This window comes from Delphinapterus leucas, chromosome 15 (genome assembly GCF_059928025.1).
Source record: "Delphinapterus leucas isolate spDelLeu-1000000601 "Yukka" chromosome 15, BTC_Dleu_Yukka2, whole genome shotgun sequence".
NCBI lineage: Eukaryota > Metazoa > Chordata > Mammalia > Artiodactyla > Monodontidae > Delphinapterus > Delphinapterus leucas.
In genome coordinates, this window is record NC_143143.1 from 21480621 (window position 1) to 21506902 (window position 26282).

At 41.6% G+C, this 26282-nt stretch overlaps 1 protein-coding gene across 4 annotated transcripts; it reads left to right on the top strand.

The window, feature by feature from the left end:
- Nucleotides 1–179: 179 nt before the first annotated feature.
- Nucleotides 180–25545, top strand: CDR2 (cerebellar degeneration related protein 2). 4 transcript variants are annotated; one of them, XM_089896040.1, is made up of 6 exons: nt 230–577; nt 6008–6151; nt 8856–8968; nt 21339–21487; nt 21745–21906; nt 23411–25532. In XM_089896040.1, the coding sequence occupies exons 1-6, from the start codon at nt 499–501 to the stop codon at nt 24267–24269; spliced, it is 1506 nt and encodes a 501-aa protein (XP_089752166.1). In that variant the 5' UTR covers nt 230–498; the 3' UTR covers nt 24270–25532. The 4 variants fall into 4 exon arrangements, with proteins under 4 accessions (XP_089752165.1, XP_022444276.1, XP_022444277.1 ...); XM_089896039.1 differs by lacking the exon at nt 21745–21906 and having other exon boundaries at nt 180–577; nt 23411–25545; XM_022588569.3 differs by lacking the exon at nt 6008–6151 and having other exon boundaries at nt 195–577; nt 23411–25523.
- Nucleotides 25546–26282: the final 737 nt, after the last annotated feature.

Genomic DNA, 26282 nt, shown 5'->3' on the forward strand with positions numbered 1-26282 from the left:
TGTTTCCTTCGGAGTCTCCATTGGCTGCTTGCCCTTGAGCCCGGGCGAACCGCGGGCCTGTGGTGAGAAGCGATTGGACGACGTCGCCGCCGCTCGGCCGGCGGCCCGCTCACGACTGGCCGAGGCGCCGCCGGGGGTTTGAATCGCAGCCCCGGTCTGGGAGGGTTCTGCCGAAGTGCCACGTTGGGCCCGGCTGCGGCGTGAGGAGCCGGCTTGGAGCGCCGGCTGGGGCGCTCGCGCCGGGGCGCTGGCCGTTGGTGTCGTTGGGCGGCGCGGGGCGAGTCGGGAAGCTGGTCCGCGGGGTGTGCTGCGGTCCGCCCCGCGGCGGCAGCGGCGGCGGGTGGCTGTGGTCGGGCGGCGCTGCGGAACTTGGGCGGCGGCGGGTCCCGCCAGAGGGCGGCTCTGGCTGAGTGCGGAGGGGCCGGCGGAGAGCCCGGGGCAGCGGCTGAGGCGGGCCGCCGGCGGCGGGGGCCGCTGCCCCCGGAAGAGCCGGCCGAGATGCTGGCGGAAAACCTGGTGGAGGAGTTTGAGATGAAAGAGGATGAGCCGTGGTACGACCACCAGGACCTCCAGCAAGGTGAGGGCGCGATCGCCAGGCGGGGCCTGGTCTGGGCGGCTGACGGCTCGAGGCTACTCCTCCCGGCCGCGAAACTGTTAAAAAGTTGCTTTTGCTTGGGGCCCACCGATGCCAGGGGCGGGGTCTGGCGCTTACCTGGCGTTGGGACTGTCGCGCCTGCCCGTCCCACCCGGCAGGACTCCGCTTTGCGGGGCCCAGGCTTCTGCGCGGTAGTCAGCATCAGCATCATCAGTATCATAACCACCACTACTGCGTGCGCAGTGCTAACCGGGCGCCAGGCACCGTTTGAAGCGCTCTCTCCGGATTAATTGATTGAATCTCCACGGCGTTCCTTGGAGCACAGAGGGGTAGCCCCTTACCGGGCTCGTGCCCCGCTTCCTCTCCGCCTCTCGGGGGAACCACAGCCGGGGTTCCCAGCGAGTGTGAGCTGCTGCAGGTGTTAAGTCCCCGGCTGGCAGTGCTGTGTGGCAGGAACCATGCCGAGCCCTTTGCACACATTTGATAGACACAATAACTCCGTGAGAGAGTAATTCGCGTTATCCCCATTTTTCAGATGGGAAAGCGGAGGTTAAAGCGGCCAAATGACTTCCCTCAAGTTAGGTGTGGGAGCAAGTATTTTTTTAACTAATTTTTATTGGAGTATAGTTGATTTACAATGTTGTGTTAGTTTCTGCTGTACAGCAAAGTATTTTTGAACCCACCCACTCAGAATGAGGAGTCATCATAGTCACTGCCCAAACCCTGTCTCTTCTTCACCACCTGGTTTACAGCTTTTTTAGTTGGTGTTAGACTGTTGGGGGCGAAAAAAAACTGCTTATGCAGAGTAGTTTACCGGATGCCAAGTGAGATGATTTGAGGGCACTTCTACCTCTGCCACTTACTTCATTTTGCACCCTAACTTTTTAGTTAAAAACAGGCATTCCTGTCTTGGCCTGTCTTGGATTTCTTGTCTCCAGAGAAAACCTTAGAGCGGCCCTCAGTTTGGAGCCAGTGCCACCCAGCTTTTGGCCTATTAATAGCAGGAACTTGCAGTTGGGAAACAGCATTTGTGTGCCAGACACTGATGCGCCCTTCACACAGGTGCTCGTTTAATCCAACGAAGTTTCAGAGGTAGAAGTAGATACTGTTATTGGGGGAGCTAGGATTCCACTCCAAACTCCAGAGTAAACTTTCTCAACCACTATACTGAATCCTGAATAATCCTCAGGAATTTTATTCAGGCATCTTGTTTCAGCTGTTCTGTGTAAATCAACTTTTTCAGCTCTAACTTGCACAAAAAATTAACATCTCATTTAGTTGAATAGTAAATGGCCATGGTGCTTGTTCCTGCTAACCATTGAATTTGGGGGGAAGAAAGAATGTAGGTTTGAATGACTCGTACTTAGAAAAGAAACATAAGGAATTCTTTTTGGGGAAGATGATTTCTTAAATCAATATGTCGTGGCCTGTCGCTTAAACCAAAGTAGTTTACCATTACGCTTTATATAGTCTAAGCTATTTGGTGGCTGCAGTGCAGTATCTGCCATCATGTTCACAGCGTCCACAAGTCAAATTTGTCTTACATTTTAACCTGTTTTCAGAATTCCCCCTAAGGATTGATGGCCTAGTTTGAAACTTTCTCCAGGATTTATGAGGCAGCCATTGTGCACTTGCAACATTTCCCTATAATAAATTAAGCAGTTTGTCCTATAATCAAAGCTAAATAGTTTTCTTTACTGTATTTAGAAAGTGTAGATCTGTATGGGCTCTTTTTTTTTTTTTTAATCTGGCACAATACTTAGCACATAATAGGAGCTCGATTTTAACATTTGTTGAACTGAACTGAGGCACTCACACAGGATTATTGTTTTCATGGCTCTCTTCCATCAGGTGCCTTAGTCCACGCTGCACTTTCCCCCTGCGGGAGGTTGTTAGGAACAACTGGTTGTAATATTTCAATCTACTGAGGAGCAAATGCAACATATTGGAGTTAGATGTGGAACTCTTTAACCTCTGATCGAAATGAAGTCATCAGGTGTTCAAGTTTAATGAAACCTTAAAGAGTACAGGTCCAAACCTCCTTAATGGCAATTTGCATTTGGAATTTGTTCTGTGCTTTTCAGAAGACTTTTACATCTGTTATCGCGATGGACTTTGACATAACCCTGTGTGTCATAACTTAGTTTAAGTGTGTAGTGTAGGAATAGATGTGAAATTCCAACAATCATAACTGTGAATATGGCCTGTAAAAGAAAGAAGGCTACAGTGTGAATAGAAGGGTATCTTTGTCCCAGTTTCATTAAATTATATGTTAAAGAACTCCTAAACTTCTAAAGGATTTTTTTAATTTGTTAATTTCTCAAAAATTTTATTTATTCTGTGCCAGCTGTTCATCCAGGCACTGGGGCCACAGTGCCTGTCCACAGGATTGGATAGGCGGGATCCTACTCATTGGCGGTCTAGGAACCTGTTGACTGGAGGAGACGCCACCTCCTGGTGTGTGCCTACTACATGTAGTGCCTGGCACAGGGCGAGCCCTCACTAGATAATTTTGCTGCTGAATAAAGTTTGGGAGCAGGTCTGTCCTCTTAGATTGATAAGCAGATCTAGTGGGTTTTTATCAAGTGCAGACATATGTCTGTTCATTTTTTAACATCCTCACTATTAATTTTACTGAGAGAGCCTTGTTTGTAGAGAGCTGCTAAAACAACTAAGATCCTGTTCTCAAAGTCATAGAACTACAGATTTTTTTCCTTTAGCAATAGAAGCATTATTTAAGTAGATTGAATCTCTGTACCAAAGTTTGCTTGGGGCATTCTTTTTAAAAATTAAAATTGCTGAAAGTTTCTAACCTCGGAAGGCTCTGGCCTACCATTCATACCTTGTTAGAAATACGTAAAGCTGTATGCAGGCAGAAGGAGAAAACCCTTTGCTTTTATAGAACACTTTGATGAAGAGACTGTCTTTTGTCAAAGAGCTGAGTTGGCACAGTGAGGACACTGACAGTGGTCTCTGGGGGTGAGATCCTTTCTGGGACAGCAGGAGCCTCCAGTGCAGGTAATGATGGTGCTACCTCTGAAATGTGCCCCTGAGAACAAGGTGAAAAGACTTAAGAGACTGGGTTTTCTTTTAGACCAGCTGCTATTATAATTGTCATTTGGTGAGCTGTGCAAGCTTAGAATAAGGATTCGGGTTTCTACTATATGGTTCAGCAAATGAAATCTTAGTTTAAAGGAATCCTAAGATTTCTACTTCTTTTTAAGAGGAGTACATTTTCCATGTGAGCAACTAATTTGCTGAATCACTGGTCATTAAAACTGACACCATCATTTTTCTTGATGTTTATATTCAGGTTTTTTGCTTTCCCAATTATAGTAACGTTGGCAACAGGGGTTGCACAGAAGCATCACCAAATGACGCATTTGTTTTGGTAATAGGAAAAGCTTTCAGCCTTAATGTTATTGAATTACTGCTAGAGACTACAGCTAACATGGGAATATGTCGTCCTCGTGTTTTTTAAAAAACTGAAGTAAAATAAGAAAAATGTAATAGCAGTGGGATTTAAAGATTTCAGAATTCTGGAAGGAAGATCTTTTTTAAAAAATCACTTTGCCTAGAGCATAGGGCTGAGTAGAATATCTGTTTAAAGCTAACAGTTTACACTGTTAAAATAGATTATTATCACTTGCAAAGACTGATTAGTGGAAGAATATTGAACATGAAGGTATTGAAAAGTTGCGGTTCTCAAGCCTGCAGTAAATCTGTGGTATTTTTAGTGGCTGCCTACGCCAGTTCAGTAGGATATAGAAAAGGCAACCTCTTAATGAAAATCCTTATTGTAAGGTGAGATGAACAGGTGCATAAGGCTTCAAAACTATCTTGTTTCCTTTTCTTTTATATGTTAATTAAAAATAAAAGACATTTATTCTCCCATTCCCCCCACTAATTTTTTAGAAAACCTTCTTGGGCTTACTGCTAGCTTTTGGCTCCTTTTGGTTATGGAAGCCAGATGCTACACAACAGGAAATAAACTTTTTTTTTTTCCTTAAGACCAAAAAAGACTCTTGTCTGTAAACTAACAGATGAAGTAATATCCTGTTATACAGTGTGGCTTCACAGACACTTTCTTGTAGTTGAGACTTGTTTTGCCAGAATTCTGTCCTAAACATCCTATGAAATATTTAGGAGACTGAGACTTCAGGTTACTGAGCCAGGCTGGGGCTTTGTTTAACTAGAAATAAGGATTGCGATAAGGACAAGTCTCAAATTCTTCTCTGTTTGCTGTTTACTAGAAGAGTGCTATACTTGGCATCTCTTTCTGCAGCAGCAGGAAAAGGAAAGCTGTTCCTGGCTGGTATTAAGTAGCATAGGTAGTTTCCTAACTGAGGAAAATAGCTGAAGTGGTCTCAAGTTAGTCTTTATTCTGGAAGCAGTTTTGGCTCAGGTTTTGATTGCTAGATAAGAATATCTTTGGTGAGTCTCGGGTCCTTCCCAGTGAGGAATTACTCACCGCTTTACAGCAGGCCAGGAGAGACTTAAGTAATGTCTAGGTAGTGTTTATATGCTTTGTCCTTAGTAATTCATCGTGGTGGTTCCTATGTGGGGCTATGTATACACATTGCCTTCCCTCTGAGTACAAAATAATTATTTCTGGAACGTCTCAGCTGTACTTAGTTCCTTTTTCACTTAATGAAAACAAGATATTAACTTGCCTGGAGTTGTATATGCTTTCACTGGCAGCGCAGGCAGTAAAGGCCAAAGAGCTTAACTCTAGTTTCTCATTGCCATCCAGGAAAACAAGTGAGAAGATTAAGTACCTCAGCTAGGAAGATTTGTACTCTCTACCTTAAACAAAGAAGTATATGGACATCTCTGTCAATAGACTTAAAATTGTGTGGATATGGATAATAGAGAATTGTGATGATGGTGAAAGTTAGAATTGACAGTGGTTTATCTTTTGCTTGTGACTCACCATGTGGATTTGGTCAGGTTGATTAGCATCGGCTAACTACCTTGAAAAGATATAAAAAATTAATGTCTCTTAAATGCTTTGAGTGGTTTGTAAAGGGTTTTATGTCTTGTGAATACAAGATGTTATTTCATAGACTTGATATCTGAAGCCTTAAGTTCATTAGTAGACATTGTTAATATTTAAATCACAAGAGAATGTATTTTAACACCTATCTAACAAAAGTATAAGGTTTTATTTTAAATGGGTGTAAAATGTTTTAAAATAGTGGTGTTTGGCGGGTTTTGCGGCTTTGTTTTTTCCTAAGGAGGGAAAACTAACCAAGCACAATACTAATTATGCACTCAGATGGACAGTACCAGGTAACAAAGGTGGTTGCTTTTCTTTTACCATTTATTCTAGGTTAAGTTTTTTCTTTGTTTTCTTTTTTTTGCGGTACGCGGGCCTCTCACTGTTGTGGCCTCTCCCGCTGTGGAGCACAGGCTCCGGACGTGCAGGCTCGCGGCCACGACTCACGGGCCCAGCTGCTCCGCGGCATGTGGGATCTTCCCGGACCGGGGCACGAACCCGTGTCCCTTGCATCGGCAGGCGGACTCTCAACCACTGCGCCACCAGGGAAGCCCTAGGTTAAGTTTTAATATTGGTGTAATGAATAATGTTAAACCTTATTTGTCAACCTCTAAAAATTGTTTTAAAATCATATGTGGCGAGGTTCCCTGTTTTCATAATGAGTAATAATAAGTGTATTTTTTGACACTAAGTGAAATGACTTTCCATCATACTTAGAATAAAATCTAAACTTTCTTTCCCATGGCCAATAAAATTTTGTGTGATCTGATCCCTGCCTACTCCTCCAGCTCACATACCACTCTCCCCCAGTGTGCTTCCGCCACACTGGCTTTATGTTGGGCTGTGCAGTGTGCCAGGTTCTTTCCCGTCTTAGGGCCTCTGCCTGGCGTTTACATGGTGATATCCTCCTCCTTCAAGCTTTAGCTAAAACATCTCCTAAGACTTTCCTTGTGGCCTCCCTTTCTGAAGTAGATCCTTTGTACATTATCACCACACCCAGAGGTTTTTTCCCTTTTCTCTCTTGCATACCACATGCAATTGATTAACAGATCCTTTTAGCTCTACATTCAAAACATATCCAGAATCCTACACCTCTATTCATCTCCATCTCTGCCACTGTAGTCTAAGCCACCACCTTCTCTCACCCAGATGATTGCAATATCCCTGTCACACTCCCGCCACCTTCATCCCTTTCCATCTATTTACACAACAGCCAGAGAGAGTGATCGTATGAAAAGCCTTCACTGGGTTCCATGGAGCCCCTCTTTGTCTCCTACACACACACACACACACACACACACACACACACACACACACACACACACACACACACACACACACACACACACACACACACACACACACCCCTCAAACCTCATTGACCTCCTTATTAGCCCCAGTCATGCTTGCCAGGTTTGCCTCTGCCTGGAATGCCGGTCCCCTAAGTAGATCTACGTGGGTCACGTATTCAGTTCCTTCACATCTTGAGTCTTATGTCACCCTTGTCGCCTGTTCTTTTTTTTTTATATATATATATAAATTTATTTTTGGCTGTGTTGGGTCTTCACTGCTGCACGCAGGCTTTCTCTAGTTGCGGTGAGCGGGCACTACTCTTAATTGCGGTGCACGGGCTTCTTATTGCAGTGGCTTCTCTTGTTGTAGAGCACGGGCTCTAGGCACGCGGGCCCAGTAGTTGTGGCACATGGGCTTAGTTGCTCCGCGGCATGTGGGATCTTCCCGGACCAGAGATCGAACCCGTGTCCCCTGCATTGGCAGGCGGATTCTTAACCACTGTGCCACCAGGGAAGCCCTTGTCGCCTGTTCTTAAATTTCAACCTCCCACATCCATACTTTTCCTGCCCCCTTCCTTTTTTTTTTTTCTTTAGCACTTTTTGTTATCTAGTATATCTTTTTTTCATGCTGTTTCTCCCAATAGATTATAAGCTCCATGAAGGCAGGGAATTTTTTAGCTGAGTTTATTTCTATATCCCCAGAACAGTGTCTGCTATTATTGAATTATGCATACATGTATGGATGAACAGTGTTTATCACAGTTTGCAAGTTTATTTACTTACTTGCTGTCTGCCTTCCCCCATTAATCTGGGAGTGTCAGGAAAGCAGGAAATTCATCCGTTTATTCACCATTCTAGCCAAATCTTAGCATGGTGCCTAGCAACAAAATCATTCATTTGTGCATCAATGAATACTAATAATAACTTTGCCTGTGTATTGCAGCTTAGTTTGTAAAGTACTTATGTATTATTTCATTTGATTTTCAGAATCATATTGACAGGACAGTCATCTCTCTACACAAAATACTAAATGTAGGGACTATATTGAAAGTGTTAACCTGGTAAATGGCAATCAGAACTGGACCCCAGACCTTCCTACTCAGTTCAGTGCATTTCCCACTATATCAAAGGACCTCAAAGAATTTACTATGCAGATAAGTGTTTCAGTCACCTATGTTAGAACTATTGTCCTTTTTTTGTATCACTAAATTTTTATTTCTGGGATTTATAACAAATCCTGTCTTACGTGCCTATATGCCTAAGAAGAGAGAGCTTTGAAAAATAAGGTTTAGAAAAGAAATATGCTTCTTTGCTAAATGAAAGTATGAACCATGACTGGGTTACCACACAAACTGTACTGCTGCTTTGCTTATCTGGTTTGCTCATCTTGGAGAAGGACATGAAGAGAAACAGATAAAAATGAGAGAGACCTGTGGCAGTGTTCTTATCACTGATGTATCAATAGTTTTCCTTTTTGTGACTTAATTTTTAGTCCACTTAGGAGGCCAGGATCTGTAACAACACACTTTGCTTTGACAGTTGCATTCACAGCAGCCAGATTCCTGGGAACTTTAGAGACTATTGTAAGGTTTGCCTGTACTTTGGCTTAACAGTCCATCCAGAAAAGTAGACAATCAGGATATGATTAAGTCCAGTCCATTAGCAAATAATTATGATCTTAGATGTCACAGTCCTGAATGATCATTCCTAAAGAAGTGAATATCACTATTCTTCACATCTTACAAGTAAGGGTACATCAAGAGTACATTACCTGGTAAAAGGCCCTAATACAACCGAATTTTAAGGAGAATCCAGGTTTCCTTCTGTGCCATTCCACCTTCCATTGGGATCTGACTTAAACTTTATATGTTGGTTAGGTCTTGTTTCATTCTTAAAATAAAGGACTGGGTTATGTAAAATGTTAAGGTGAGATCATTTGCACTATTCTAAGATTTACTTGTTGTGCTAGATCTCCAACTTGCTGCTGAGCTTGGGAAGACATTACTGGATCGGAACACAGAGCTGGAGGATTCTCTTCAGCAGATGTACACAACCAATCAGGAGCAGTTACAGGAAATTGAGGTAATTTACTCAGCGGGAGAGTTACCTTTGAGGTGTGGCCTGTCGCTGCTCTAGCGCCAATTGTATTCCACTAAAATAACACTTGGAATTAAAAGCAGTGTTTAATTTCTAATATACACTTTTTTTAGAATAAAGAACCATTGGGAAGTGTGTGGAGGTTGACTTTTACTTTCTTTAAGCTTTCCCAACATGTAAGTCTGCTGTGATGAAAGAAATTTCTCTCTTCACCCTTGGTGAAGTGTACTAGAAGTAAATGGTGCAGTATTTACAAGTATGTGAAGCAAAGTAAAGCTGTGAATATTATACTTAGTTTTTTCACTTTTTTCTTTTTAAAATGAATGATGCAATATTTGAGATATGCGAAGAGGTATAAGAGAATAATACAATGAACACCCGTGTACCCACCAAGCAGATTAAGAAAGAAAACCATCCACATTGTTGAGACTCCCTCTATAACCCCTCCTTGGCTGCATCCCCTCTCCCTAACAAACACCATCCTAAATTTGATGAAAAATTTTAAAATTGTAGTACTTCATTTCATAATATGAAAGATGCTAGATTAAGGCTTTAAAATGGAGGTGCTGTCTTGTAAATAGTCCCATTAAAGTTGCCCAGTTATGTGTAGGTCAGGTGACTGTAAAGATGCTAGTTATGGATATTAACCAAACAGTTGTCCTATTAGAACACTTCATGCCCCAAACTACCCTCCCACCCACAAAAAGCATTGCACTTAAATTACAACTCCTTCTCCTCAAATTGGTACAGTAGAACCAGGACTCTTACGTCTATGTGCAGAAAAATATAAAAGACCTTAGAACACAGAAGCCATTCATCATGATCAGAACTTACTGAGCTCTGATTATATATTGAACCAGGTGTTAGAAATGCAGAGACGTGGAATAACATTGTCCTTGACTTCAATCAAAATTACACAGGTTTCAGTTTTTGAATACAAATAAGCCTATCATCAAAACTAAGACAAATTTATTATTTCAGTATCCTTAATTTTACATAGTAGCCATAATTAAGATGCATACAGTAGATTCCCCTCCCCCCTTCATCAGGATTTATGAATTTAGCCAATGATGTGACTGAAATATACCTTTATAATTCTAGGAATGTGTATCTTATAATGATATTGAAGTCACCAGCTATCATTTTTGGTATATTCTATATCAGAAGAGCATAGAACATGCCATACCCAAAACTGAACAGAATTGGGCAGAAACCTAAAAATGCAGGAAAACCAGGCATTTTAAAACTATTAAACTAGCCAAATGTCATACATGATCAAGGAATTCATTCCTGTTTTGCTTCATAGACGTCGTTTTTCAACTCATTGGAAAATTTCATAGAGTGGTCCTAGGGCATATACACGAAGATCACCGCATACCGTGAGGTACATTTATTTGTATTTGGGTAGAAACATAGTCTCAATACATTGTATTGATGTTTTCCATGAAAGCACCTATGAATCACTATAACTGAATACTATAATGCTTATTTTAGCACATTTTTCCAAATATAGATGAAAAAAGTCCAAATATTTGTATAATTAGAGAATGATGCCTATTTGTTACTATAGGAGATGACAAACACAGTCACTTTATGGTCTAAGTTACCTGTCTTTCTACCTTTATTTTCTTTTCTGTGGTATTGAAGGTGATTAAACAGTTGAAACAGATCATTGACATTCTGAAAAAAATCCAAAGATCTTTGAAGAGCCTCCAAATCTACAAATAATACTATCTAAAGTCTTCTGTAAGATTTTTTTTTTCCTTAAAAAATGTTTGTAATCAAGCTTTTACACGGATGTGGTCCCTTGGCCCCTGCAGTCACCTCTCCCCAACCCCCAATTCTTATAAGATGTTGAAAAGCATGATAAAAATGAAGTATCCAGGTCAGACCTTAATGATTAAATAAATATACAATTAAATATATGTATAAAGCTAATTAAATAAATTTAGCCTGGATTACTTCCAGAAACATTTCCATGGATCTTTTGTTTCTGTAACAGAGCACGTGGTCCACTGGTTCATAGATCCAAGCATTGTAGCCTTCAACATTTCACTCTTTATCCAAAGCTGTTTTTTGACTAAGAACAACACTGTCTTAGATTTCTTCTCTGCCATTACGGCTGGCTTTCTTCTTTCTTTCTTTTTATAAATCACTTCCTGAAAGTCAGTAGGAATGGGATGAAACAGGGAGATGAAATGGCAGTTCTGGCTAAGCCCGCTTATCAGCCAGAGGCCTCCCACAGACCAGCCTTACTGCCTGTTTGGTTCACACCTGGGCCCAGGCAGACTTGCAGATCACAACAGACTTCCAAGGTCTCCCTCCAGTAGTCTACAACAAGGAAAGCCTGACGCTCTTGTAAAAGTAACCAGGCAGTTGAAGAACCTAATTCTGTACTAAAAGATGACCCTTGCAATAGGTATAGTGCCTCTTATCATTATATCCTTTCAGAGCCCCCTAAACTTTATAAGGACTCTTTCCTTAACTCAAACCTTATGTCTTTTTTTTCTCTTTAAAGTAACCTTTTTTTTTTTTTTTTGAAATATACATACAGAAAAAGGCACAAATGCTAAGTATATAGTTCAGAGAATTTTCATAAACATACCCATGCAGCCAATACCCAGATAAGAAATGAGAACATTATCAGCTCTTCCAGTCACCACGCCCCCTAAACAGCACTCTTAACACCCTAGATTAGTTTAGCCTGTCTTTGAACTTTACACAAATGGAATCACTTGTACAAGTTTTAAACTGACTTCTTAGAATGTTTATTGGGAGTTTTCCTGATTCAAAAAGTAATACATGATCATTTTTTAAATTTAGTAAAATATAGTTGAAAACCAGAAAGTAAGCTCTTATCCTACCAACCCAGAGAAATTTTAAATCAGCCAGAAAATGGTCTTGGAACAAGCTGCTCTGAGTAGATGAAGAATGTGCAGAACCGGTGAAAACGCTAGGATAAAAATCCCCAAAACTATACAAAATTAATGCACAGAAATCTCTTGCGTTCCTATACACTAATGATGAGAAATCTGAAAGAGAAATTAAGGAAACACTCTCATTTACCACTGCAACAAAAAGAATAAAATACCTAGGAATAAACCTACCTAAGGAGACAAAAGACCTGTATGCAGAAAACTATAAGAAACTGATGAAAGAAATTAAAGATGATACAAACAGATGGAGAGATATACCATGTCCTTGGATTGGAAGAATCAACATTGTGAAAATGACTATACTACCCAAAGCAATCTACAGATTCAATGCGATCCCTATCAAATTAACAATGGCATTTTTCACAGAACTAGAACAAAAAATTTCACAATTTGTATGGAAACACAAAAGACCCTGAATAGCCAAAGCAATCTTGAGGAAGAAAAATGGAGCTGGAGGAAGCAGGCTCCCTGACTTCAGACATACTACAAAGCTGCAGTAATCAAGGCAGTATGGTACTGGAACAAAACCAGAAATATAGATCAATGGAACAGTATAGAAAGCCCAGAGATAAACCCATATGGTCACCTTATCTTTGATAGAGGAGGCAAGAATATACAATGGAGAAAAGACACCCTCTTCAATAAGTGGTGCTGGGAAAACTGGACAGCTACATGTAAAAGAATGAAATTAGAACACCCCCTAACACCATACACAAAAATAAACTCAAAATGGATTAAAGACCTAAATGTAAGGCCAGACACTATAAAACTCTTAGAGGAAAACATAGGCAGAACACTCTGTGACAAGTCACAGCAAGATCCTTTTTGACCCACCTCCTAGAGAAATGGAAATAAAAACAAAAATAAACAAATGGGAACTAATGAAACTTAAAAGTTTTTGCACAGCAAAGGAAACCATAAACAAGATGAAAAGACAACCCTCACAGTGGGAGAAAATATTTGCCAACGAAGCAACTGATAAAGGATTAATCTCCAAAATATACAAGCAGCTCATGCAGCTCAATATCAAAAAAACAATCCAGGGGCTTCCCTGGTGGCGCAGTGGTTGAGAGTCTGCCTGCCGATGCAGGGGACACAGGTTCGTGCCCCAGTCCGGGAAGATCCCACATGCCGCGGAGCGGCTGGGCCAGTGAGCCATGGCCGCTGAGCCTGCGTGTCCGGAGCCTGTGCTCCGCAATGGGAGAAGCCACAACGGTTAGAGGCCTGTGTGCCGCAAAAAAAAAAACAACAACAAAAAAATCCAACCCAAAAATGGGCAGAAGACCTAAATAGACATTTCTCCAAAGAAGATATACAGATTTCCAACAGACACACAAAGGGATGCTCAGCATCACTAATCATTAGAGAAATGAAAATCAAAAGTACAATGAGGTATCACCTCACACTGCTCAGAACGGGCATCATCAAAAAACTCTACAAACAATAAATGCTGGAGGGGGTGTGGAGAAAAGGAAACCCTCTTGAACTGTTGGTGAGAATGTAAATTGATACAGCCACTATGGAGAACAGGATGGAGGTTCCTTAAAAAACTAAAAATAGAACTACCATACGACCCAGCAATGCCACTACTGGGCATATACCCTGAGAAAACCGTAATTCAAAAAGAGTCATGTACCGCCATGTTCATTGCAGCACTATTTACAATAGCCAGGACATGGAAGCAACCTCAGTGTCCATCAACAGATGGATGGATACAGAAAATGTGGCACATATATACAATGGAATATTACTCAGCCGTAAAAAGAAACGAAACTGAGTTATTTGTATTGAGGTGGATGGATCTAGAGTTGGTCACACAGAGTGAAGTCAGAAAGAGAAAAACAAATACCATATGCTAACAAATATATTTGGAAACAAAAACCAAAAAAATGGTTCTGAAGAACCTAGGGGCAGGACAGGAATAAAGGCATAGATGTAGAGAATGGACTTGAGGACGTGGGGAGGGGGGAGGGTAAGCTGGGACCAAGTGAGAGAGTGGCATGGACAGATATATACTACCAAATGTAAAATAGATAGCAAGTGGGAAGCAGCCGCATAGCACAGGGAGATCAGCTCGGTGCCTTGTGACCACCTAGAGGGGTGCGGTAGGGAGGGTGGGAGGGAGGGGATATGGGGATATATGTATATGTATAGCTGATTCACTTTGTTATACAGCAGAAACTAACCACTGTAAAGCAATTATACTCCAATAAAGATGTTAAAAAAAAAATCCCCCAAACCGTGACTCATTATGGAAATAGACAACTAGGAAACTGAAAGGATATTTTCTCAGTGGAACTACAAGTATGCTTTCAAAGACTGTTAACAGGTTTCAAACAGTCCTCATAAAAATTAGTATTTTGTTAGGCATTGTTTTTAATGTAAAAAAAAGATTAAACGTTGAAAGTAATGATTGGCTTCAGAGATGCCTATAGCCTGTGTGGCTTTTACTTAGCATCTAATTTTTCAAGATTCCAGAGCAAGTTTTTCTCTCCTGAATGAGGGTGTGAAGAGAAGCTTTGGAGAGTAATGAGATCTGACACATGAGACACAATCGGATTCTCATGAAGTTTTCTACAATTGTGTGAGCAGCCCACAGCCTTGTGTTTCTGTTGCTTCTCTGCTTGGAAACCTGCATTATCCCCACAAGAGTCAAAGAAGTCTGGCCTTAGAGGTGTCCCTTCTTTCAAAAGCTCATGTCATCCTCAGAAATTTTAAAGCATTTTATGCTTCCCCTATGACATTTATCGATATTCTACTATATATTACACTTATTTCTTGATTTGTTTTCTGTTTCTCTCCTCCCGCCACCTCCCCATTTTCCGTTGCAACATTGAAGGCTGTTGCTGTGTTTATTCATAGTCTTTGGAACATAGTAGGTAATCACTGAATACCTGTTCAAATCAGTATCTTAACAGAAGACAGGTAAGCGGTTTACGAAGCACTTCCAATAATTCCTAAACTGTGGTTTTCCACCTCTGGAGATTTTGAAAGGATGTGGAAGGAGCTCTGGCCTCAGTGTTAGAATGTTCAGACTTAAGCCCTTAATTCTATAGCAAATAGCTGGACTTTAGGCCTGTGAATTACCTCTCAGATCCTGTTTGCTCCGCTGTGTAATGGTGATAAGAATGCTTGCATGACATTGGTACAGAGTTGTTCTGAGGTGATGAGATTATGTGTGTGTATATATTTTGGACAGTATAAATTGTTGCACAGTTTATCCGTGTTTTAAGAATTTTAGTAATGAAAGAATCTTAATTCTGAAAAAAATAAATCCTTTTCAATTATTGGAAAATAGATCTTAAGAACAAGCCAAGCTTTTAATAGTGAGATTATAGGTGGTTTTTATTTTCATATTCATACTTTTTAATTTTTTCCTAAATTTCCTTCAGGGGAAATATAATATTTTCATCAGGGGAAAGAAGTTTTTCAAAGGTAATGGGAAATATTTCTTCAGTATTGTGGAAGGTCATTTCGATACTAAATTCAGAGGATTTGGGCTGTAATCCTTAATATAAGAATAATCCCAACACGGCATAAAAGCTGAATTTCCATTCCATTCCCTATGAGTTTTTAGTTTGGTTGTCTGTCTTTTCCAGCATTCCAGGTCAGGGTTCTACAGTTGCAAACAGGTGTTAATAGACTCCTGCTGGCCGTTTTCAAAAGTTTGCCTCAGTTGTAAAGGTGGCCTATTTATAGCTTTTTCACATAACCTGAACCTTTTACTCCTAGTTGAGGTGACATTCTGTACAAATTCTAAGACAAGTAGGAGATAACCCACGGAACTTAAACTTTGACACTCTTGCCTATAAGTGGACATTTTTGCCTGTGTTTTTGCTACTCCCATGTTCCCCTCCCTCCACTGTTTAGCTTAAATATCCCCTCATCACCCACCCCTGTTTAATATGACAAATACTTTTGTACTCGATCTCTTTTTGGCACTTGAATTTTAGGATCTTGTCAGTCCAGACAGGTTCATTTGAGGCTATGATCAAAGATTCTGAATTGAGAAAACCAGAACATGAGAAGCATAGCCATACCTTTAAATGAAGGGTAGAAAATAAGCTAACCCATTTCCTTGTAGAATCAGAAAAAATTTGATTAAATACTAATTTGAAGTTTTAGAGGCCAAGCCTTAAAGCAGTGTCTGACTACATGGATTCTGATTCTCTGGCCTCACATCAATACTTGCTGAGAGAGCTAAAAATTTTTCTTTTAAGTTGCTGACCAATTTAGTCAGATTTCTTTGTTAGGTAACCTATCACAGATTCTTGGAGAAGTGAAGGGCTTTTCTGATTAGTTTTGATTTAATCATAATAAGATTAAACTCCTACCACGTGAAAGCAAGCTTCCTGCCATCCTTTAGATTGTCCTTAAAGCCAAGTCCTCTAAGACCAAAATATCACAAGTTCTTCCTAAATGGTTTCATTGTGGTTTTTTTCCCCTACAGGTTTTTATATATCAAATGAGGGGGACCTACTGCAGTTTTCTAAACAGCCTCTTTGTACTTATTTACATGTTGACTTATTTCCTTTATGTCGGCCATGACTCTAATTTGAATATTATATCTTTAAAAAGGGACACATCTTGGGGCCCATGTAAGAGAGACTGGTAAAAAATGTCTCTTTCAGATTGCTGAGGCATACCTGTGCCATGGGAATAAACACAGAGAAATTGTCCATAAATGGAGCAAGAGGGGAAAGAATTAGTATCTATTAAGGCCTTTTCCCAAAAGGGCTATAGCCAAAGCCATTCTCAAACTCTTTGAAAGAAAGCTCTCGACATTCCAGCAGTCTGAGTTGTGGTACCAAGCATGATGAGCTGTTGTGAAGAGAGCTCTAGAAATTGCCATTAGCCAGTATTTTTTTAGTCCCTACTGTGTATCAAGAATTGTGCTAAATGGACTAGATGTATAAGAGCCTTCCCTTCTTGAAGGAGGGTTAGGAAGACTATGACATTAACAAGTAAGCAGTTTGGTTGTTTATTATTAAGTGTGAAGTGTTTTGAGGGAAATTAATAGAGTGCCTTGGGAGTGGTGTTGCTTTAGACGGCGTAGTCTAGAAAGGCTTCTGAAGCCTTTATGTTTGCATCGAGGCCTAAAGGATAATCTTGAGTTTTTTGGCCATCTTTGTGCTGTGGATCCCTTTGGCTATCTCGTGACTCTAAGATGAACCTCTTAAAATACATAAAATACATAAAATTACAGAGGGAATCGGTTATATTGAAATGACTATCAAAATATTGAAAAAATAAATTTGTGATATATTAATGTGTTTATTAATTCATTAAATACCAAGATCTAATAGCAATCTAAAAACTGTCATTTCATAGTGATAAGTCAAGATTTCTGCAGCCACTGTCATGTGCTATGGAAACATCTGTGATTCCTGTAAGTGATGAAGTCCTAAGTACTCCTCATACTACTGGTGGTTTGTTGCCTCCATTCATAATTGAAGAAGATGCTAAATTTCAGTTAGAAGTTAGTGAAAATGAAGGTGTAACTTTTCTCCCATCCAAGTTCGTGGACCCTGTCGATTCAACCCGTGGACCTCAGGTCAAGAGCTGCTGGATTAGATGGAGCCAGCCAGGAAAGGCGAGGCCCCTGGGAGAGGGGAGATTGGGTAATAAAGGCCCTAAAGGAAGGGGGAGCTTGCCTTAAAGGGAGGCAATTCCACAATTTCAAGATAAAGGTACCCCCTGAGGGTGAAATAAGGACTACATATGAAGCTGGAAAAACCATTTAAGAGATGGGAAAACGTTAACACTGAAACATATTAAGGAATTGTTGGGGTTTTTAAAAGTGTGATTGGAATTGTGGTTAAAATGAGGTCTTATCGCTTCGAAATATATAAATATGTATACTTAAATTAAGGTGTCTTGGATTTGCTTTAAATTGATTGGGGAATGAGGGGAGTGGAAAAGTAGAGATGAAACAAGATTGTGTATTGATAATTGTGAAACTGGATGATGGATAGATGAGGGTTCATTAAGCCATTTTTCTGCATTTTTATATGTTTGAAATTATCCATTTTAACAAGTTTTTTTTTTTGCTGTACGCGGGCCTCTCACTGTTGTGGCCTCTCCCGTTGCAGAGCACAGGCTCCGGACGTGCAGGCTCAACGGCCATGGCTCACGGGCCCAGCCGCTCCGCGGCATGCAGGCGGACTCTCAACCACTGCGCCACCGGGGAGGCCCCATTTTAACAAGTTTTTTAAATGCAGTAGATAAGATTAGCCATCTGTAGAGAATCAGTATTTGGGTGGACTGAGAATTTAGGAAGGAGTACTCAATTATATAAGTAGTATATAATTTCAAGGAATTATGATTGTAGGAACATGTCAGAATACAACATGATAAAGAATGCTGTTGCGATACAATTAAAATATAGCCTAATTTTTGTGAATAACTGCAACTAAATTAAGTCCTAAGAAGGGAAATGGTATACATTAAGTTTAAGAATCATTTCGATCCAAGTGAATGTTTATGTCTCCTGGACCCAAGAGAAAGAGAGACATTGGGTTGGGGGAGGGGAGGCTTCCAGCATTTTCCATGTCCAAGATCAACATTTCTCTAATAAGTGTGATCCATGGACCACTTGCACTAACATCACCTGGGTTTTTACTAAAAATGCAGAATCCTGGCTCTACCCCAGTCTCATTGACTCAGAATTTTAGGGGAAAGGGGCCCAGATTCCTATACTTCAATAAATCCCCCAGTTGAATTTTAGCACATGTAAAGTTTGAAAACGCATAACTGTAGATAAGGACGAAATAGCTACTCTTATTGAGCAATTTTACCATTTGCGAGATACCATGCTGAACCCTTCCCTCATATTAACCTCACAGCAACCTTGTGAGGTAGGTGATGAGGAAATCTCACCTTAGAAAAACTAAGTTACTTACGGGAGGTCACCCAGTTAGCAATGGCAAAGTAGGACTTCAAACCAAATTCCAACCCCACAGCCTGTGCTCTTAGCTTCTGTGCTGCTGCCTCCCATCAGGCCATCTCTCTTCTCTGATCCTGTGCCCACCAAGACTTGGCAACCCACCTGCCCTCTGTGGGGCAAATGTGTCCTACGGAATATGTGACTATTCCAGTCACTAGGCGGGGACAGCTCCTGTGGTAACTTAATAATTAGTGTCTGGTCTGTGCATTAGACTTTTTTTAGGTGGTTGTGAATCAGTCCGAAAGAATACTTGAGATCTTATACTTGAAATAAAGTAGCTTGCAAAATTTCTGCAGCTATTATATACACTCCTATGTTCTAAACCTTTTTCTACTCCAGTATTCCGAAGAGATTGAAAACATTCCCTACCAGTGACAGGAATCTACCGGAATATTGCCAGCCAGAGGGCAGGATTACAGGCACACTTCTAGGAGAAGCTGGTGGGGATTGAGGGAGTGAAGAATAAACATAGGCTTTTACAGGGGCTATGCTGCGTGCTCACTCCATCTCATTTAATACTTTCAATCCTACAAGGTAGGTACTAACGGATCCACAATTTATTTTCAGTTCTGAACCCGAAAAGCTCTGTAAAAACAAGATGTTTTTCTTAAGTAGGCAACAAGTTCATTTGACAGCAAACCCTGACCTGAACTCATGTGAGGCTGTTTATAATCTTTATTCATACTTTTGATGAGAATATCAATGCTTGATAACAGAGTGCTACCCAGCCCTCGCTGGGATGTTATAAAGTGTGTGTTGTCTTCCTAAAATTTAAAGAATTTTCCAAAACACTCTTGGCCAAGAGTTTCAGATGAGAAGGTATGAGAATTAAGTGTTTTCTCAACACATTGCTACCGAGCTATGTAACTAGTTTGAAAAAAGGCCTCATATACTTTTTTCAACTCTGCCACACCACTGCCATTTAAAGAGCCCATTGAAAGTCATATAGCCCTTTCTTTGAAAGAAGTCTGTGAAAGAAGTCTCTTAGCTTTGCAAATACTTGTATAGGTATGTAAGAGAAGCCTCAAGAAAAGTATTTTTAAAGTCATGTCTGGTCTGTTACCATTTGGTCATTGGTAATGCTTCAGACCTACCTTTTTCCTCTTTCTGGTTGTGCCCCAGAGAAATATTGTGACTATTTCATTTGGAATACATACTGTCTTTCGTCCTCTTCAGGTGGAGTTGAGTCGGAGGGGAAACAAGGAAACGTAACATTGAGGCATTAAGGTTGTGACTATTCCCCTTTATCCTTGGCCATTTAGAAAGCAGTCTTAGCAGTACCAAAATAAATAATCTGGCAAGTTTCTCACAAATAAGGAGGATTATGGTGACAACATTCTCACAGAATTAAAAGTATCTTTGAATAATATTAAGTTAAAATATCTTTTTCTGGTTAAATCAATACTTTCTCCCTGTTCTTTGTCCAGAATGTCTCACCCAGAGGGAAAAAAATTAAATTTTTTTCAAGCAAAAATCAGCTAAAATCCTCCTCTTTAGGCTTTTCTTATGTCTATAAAACATATTTTTGTTTAAACATTGATCATGTATTCCATGCTTTTTCTCTTGTGGGATTATCGTGTCTCACTTAGATTTTCCTGTCAAATACTAATTTTATGTGTGTTTTGTGCTTTGTAAGAGTAGAAGAGCCTTATGATACACGAGATGTTGGTGAGCTTTAGGGAAACTAAGCATATAAAGGATGGCTTGTACCCAGTTCTTACTAAGGAAAGTAGTTTAATTGAGATTTAAAGTTCTTCTTTTCATAAAATAAACCTGTGGTATTGTGGTATAATAAAAATCATATATTTGACCTTTGTCCCCATGCCCTGGTGTAGCGCTCCTAAATCCTTTGGAATTTCCTGAATGATAGGATGGAGACTGGTTGCCAGAGGGACCAACCACATGATTAGAGGGTTAGAACTTTCAGCGCAATCCCCAACCTCTGGAGAGGGGTCAGGGACTGGAGATTGAGTTCATTCACCAGTGGCCAGTGATTGAATGAATCATGTCTGTGCAGTGAAGCTGGGTTTCCGGGTTGGTGAACACATGGATGTGCTGGGAGGGTGGTGCATCTGGAGAGGGCAAGAAAGCCCCACACTGCTCTCCACCCCCATCCCTGCCCTACGCATCTCTTCCCTTTGGCTGTTCCTTAGTTGTATTCTTTATAATAAAGCAGTAAGTGTAAGTAAATTCCTTTCCTGAGTTCTGTGAGTTGTTTTAGCGAATTACTGAACCGGAGGGGAGGTCACGGGAGCCCCCAGATTTACAGCTGGTTGTTTGAATATACGGGCGGTCCCTGGGACTTGACAGCAGCGCCTGAATTGGGGGCGGTTCTGTGGGGCTGTGCCCTTATAGCTCCAGTGGTTAGTGCCAGAACTGAATTGAATTGTGGGATGCAGTTGGTGCTGGAATGCTGCAGGTGTTTAACGTGTATCTGTTTAACGTGTAAACTGGTCACAATCATCTCTTCCAGTATCTGACCAAGCAGGTGGAGCTCCTGCGGCAGATGAATGAACAGCACGCAAAGGTTTATGAGCAATTAGATGTCACAGCAAGGGAACTGGAAGAAACAAATCAAAAGCTCGTTGCTGACAGCAAGGCCTCACAGCAGAAGATTCTGAGGTAAAGTTTTTAGAATCCATTGAAGAAGCCCTAGGAGAAGTCATTTAGTATCAACTAGAATAGAACATGGCTGTAGTATGTTTGGGTCAATATGGGGCAAGGTTTAATTTAATTCTTTGTGGAGAATAGAGATTAAATAGAAGTCTTTTCCAATTATGCAAGCCCAGTTTGAGTGGCTGGCAGCTAATCTCGCCTCACTGCTTACGCCCTTAATTTAATATGACAAGCAGCAACTAGCTTCTGTCTGTTCCTCGCAGTCTGACTGAAACAATTGAATGCCTACAAGCCAACATCGATCACCTCCAGAGCCAAGTGGAGGAGCTGAAGTCATCTAGCCAAGGGAGGAGCCGGGGGAAGCATGACCGGGAGAAATCGGCACCCAGCTTCTCGTCTCTGAAAGAGCTGTATGACCTCCGCCAGTAAGAGCCTGCCTTTCCACGGCATTTGCAAGCAGGCGCACATCTCGTGTCACTGACACATTCTGCATTCCAGTAGATTAAAAGTACCCTTTTAGGAAATGCCACTTGGCTATTAGACCACCGGTGGTTTGAACAAAACCACTTAATTTAAACATACAAATGATTGAGTTCTTGAGCATTAGTAATTCGGTGAACACTTATTTTTGAAAGTCTTGTGTATTTTAGTGCTTTTAATGTGTTAAATCTTAATTTAAAATAAGGTGCAGTACTTTATCTGATAGACTACAGATTTTGGGGTTGTATTTCACATTCCAGTGAAGAAAAAAATTGAAAATTCAGTAAAACAAAAATCCAGGCAAACAAGGTTTTTTTGTCTGCAGAAATGCCTTTACAATATAGAGTTCTAAGATTGAATCTTTATTTAGGAACTATTTCTTGAGCACCTGTTGTAAGGCACGTGCTAATGCCAGATGTGAGGAGTGGTGAGCAAAACAGACAAAGTTCCTGCCCTCTTGGAGGTTTCAGTCTCATGAAGAGGCAGATAAGCAAATAATCACACAAATAAGTACAGTTACAAGTTGCCTAGGAGTCTGAAGAGGCGAGAGACCAGCCCGTGCACTTGGTGGTCCTCAGCGTTGACCGTTCACCAGGTCACCTGTGCAGTTTTTCACACTGCCAAACCAGCGACTCCCTCAGGCCTAATCAGAATCTCTAGGTGTGAGGAAAAGGCTGCCTAGGTGTTTCTGATATGTGTTTGTGGTTTAAAAATCGCTGCAGCAGTGGTTCTGTCTTAGCTGTATATTATGAATCACATAAAGAGCTTTAAAAAAAAAAAAAAAAACTCAAGTCCAGGTGGCAGACCAGCTAGGTCAGAATCTACGTGGGTGGGACCCAGGCTTCAGTATTTTTTAAGACTGCCCAGGTGATTCTAATCTGCAGCCAACACTGAGCACCACTGGCTGTTCTGATTTCCTTGAACAGTATCAGTCATACAGCTGGTCTTTGGGAATGGATGTTCTGTAGTTTTTTTGTTTTTTTTTTTTTGCAGTACGCGGGCCTCTCACTGTTGTGGCCTCTCCCATTGCGGAGCACAGGCTCCAGACGTGCAGGCTCAGCGGCCATGGCTCACGGGCCCAGCCGCTCCGCGGCATGTGGGATCTTCCCTGACCGGGGCACGAACCCGTGTCCCCTGCATCGGCAGGCGGACTCTCAACCACTGCGCCACCAGGGAAGCCCTGTAGTGTTTTTTTTTGTTTTTGTTTTTTTTTACATCTTTATTGGAGTATAATTGCCCTGTAGTATTTTTAATGTTTAAAACAAAAATTAGTCACAGAACTTGTGTTTTCTCACGTGTTCATTTTAGCCACTGCTCTAGTGTGGAGTAGGCGAAACATCATTCACATCACAGCTCCTCAAAAACAGGGAGTTGAAAAAAAAATCATCAGTCCCCCTCTTTGCATTCTCAGTTGACCTGTGTAATAGATTCTTTCAACATTTTCCCCAGGCACTTCGTGTACGATCATGTGTTTGCCGAGAAGATCACTGCCTTACAAAGTCAGCAGAGCCCTGATGAAGAAGAAAACGAGCATTTGAAGAAAACAGTGACAATGCTGCAGGCCCAGCTGAGCCTGGAGCGGCAGAAGCGGGCGACCGTGGAGGAGGAGTATGGGCTGGTGCTGAAGGAGAACAGCGAACTGGAGCAGCAGCTGGGGGCCGCGGAGGCCTACCGAACCCGTGCGCTGGAGCTGCAGGCCGACGTGGCGGAGATGCGGCAGATGTTGCAGTCGGAGCGCCCTTTTGTGAATGGGGTTGAGAAGCTGGTGCCAGACTCTCTGTTTGTCCCTGTCAAGGAGCCCAGCCAGAGCCTGCTGGAGGAGATGCTCCTGACCGTGCCCGAAGCGCACAGAAAGCCTCTCAAGCGCAGCAGCAGCGAGACGGTGCTGAGCAGCCTGGCGGGTGGCGACATTGTGAAGGGCCACGAGGAGACCTGCATCCGGAGGGCCAAGGCCGTGAAGCAGAGGGGCATCTCCCTCCTGCATGAGGTGGACACACAGTACAGCGCCCTCAAGGTGAAGTACGAGGAGCTGCTGAGGAAGTGCCAGCAGGAGGAGGACTCCCTGGCCCACAAGGCTGTGCAGACCTCCAGGGCCAAGGACCCGGCCACAGTGAACGCCCAGCCTGAGCCTGGCACCCTTGGCTGGGAACCGGCCTCGGTCACCCCAGAGCCCATCAGTTGCCCCACCACCTCGACACCACCAGAATACAAAGTGCTTTTTAAGGAGATCTTTAGTTGCATCAAGAAAACCAAACAGGAAATAGACGAACAGAGAACAAAATACCGATCTCTCTCTTCTCATTCCTAAGTGAACCGCCAGCCCCACCACTAATTGGCCTGTTTCCTATCACCTCTCTCTCCCACTCACACAAGTGTGTGTAGACCCCAAACCTGATACTGCTCCTGACGTCTGCCTCATTGCTTTGCTTACTTAGCAAATGCATACAGCGAGGGAGGAAGGTGGCTACCGGTGGCAGTTGTATAATCGAGTTCCATTTAAGCTCCTCAGTAAATCCCATGACAAACTGGCCTCTGGCTGGTGTGACAATTAGGTTGCGATTCCTTGAAAAACCCCAAGGCCAGTGGAGGGAAAATATGTGCTCCTGGAGAAGTAGGCCTGGAGTAACTGTAGTATATAGTGTGTATGTGTATGTGTGTATATATATATATATATATATATATATATATATATATACACACACGTAGTGTATATTATATAGGGGAAAGGGCAGAGCTGAAACAAAGCTAAGGCAATTCCTACTGCCTCCTTGCTTAACTTCTCAAAACTATGTAGAAGTCAGATGGCTGCCAAGGGAAAATATCTTTCGCAAACACTGTTGGATACTGTGAATTCATTAAGAAGAATGTTCAGGAGAAAGCAGGGGTCTAATCCAAAATACATGGCATTAACAAATACTCCAAGCCTTTTGAGTTGGTTACATGGGCTACCAGTTGAACTGTGACTGACAGGTAACCCTAATAACATTTTAGTCTAACTGAATACCAAACTAAAAGGGCAGGCTCTGGTTGGCCCAGTTAGCTTGTTAGAGCCCTGGAGGGCCTCTTCCCCACATTCAAATGTTTTTACTCAAAGCTGTAGTGGTTAGGATAGGCAAATCGTTCTTTTCTTAAATTCAGGCTGAAGGGGCACGATGAACCCGTACCCGCACTGTGCCGGCTGAGCTGGCCAGCCTGCCAGCCTCAGGCCGCTCTCCTCACTTCCTGCCATTCCTGTAAACGTTTGTGACTTGCTGCAGAAATTCCTATCTGCCACTTTATTAAACAGTGTTGATGTCCTGACTGGAAATAACACTCATCCTCTCACTTGCATACTTTTAATTTAAAACTATTTAAGAGAACTGAGGTTCCATTTATTGTGTATATTTTTCTAAAAACCAAATAAAACTACCAATGAAAATGAACAAATGGATCAGTTGCTTGTTATTTTAAGCTTAAGCCTTTTCGCTGTTATTACCAACTTTTCTTCTTCCAACAAATCTCTCTGGGAAGAACTGAGTGATTTTTTTTTTCCATTTCCATTTTTTCCCATTTCTTGGAATTGTGTAATAGCACAAATTCTGTTCATACTGATAAATGTTCATTAAAATTACTATATGATTGAAAAACATTTTCAAATTTATATGCTGTATATAATTTTCACTATTTTAGAAATGTCAGGCTTGGTTCTGAATTAATAGCGTTTGACTAGGTAATTCTCAAAACATTTGATCATTCAGTCATAGGAAAGACATTTTACAGTATTCAGATGTTAAAATGAGCATTGAATCTAATTTTGCTCAATGGCAAAACTGGATTAATGGGTAAAACATTATTTTTTCAAACAGTACAGAGATTGTAAAGTAAGTCGTCTCATCTTCCCTGACCTCCCAACCTTTCTTCCCAGAATCAGCTGGTTACCAGTTTATTGGTATATCCTTACAGGTCTGCTCATTATCATCCCTTTTTTCTTTTTTTCTGGCTGCATTGGGTCTTAGTTGCTGCGCGTGGGCTTTTCTCTAGTTGTGGCGAGCAGGAGCGGGGGCTACTATTCGTTGCGGTGCGCGGGCTTCTCGTTGCGGTGGCTTCTCTTGTTGCGGAGCATGGGCTCTAGGCACACGGGCTTCAGTAGTTGTGGCTCGGGCTCTAGAGCTCGGGCTCAGTAGTCGTGGCGCATGGCCTTAGTTGCTCCGCAGCATGTGGGATTTTCCTGGACCAGGGATGGAACCCACGTTCCCCTGCATTGGCAGGCGGATTCTTAACCACCGTGCCACCAGGTAAGTCCCACCCCATATTTTAAAATAGGAGTATACTATATCTTCCA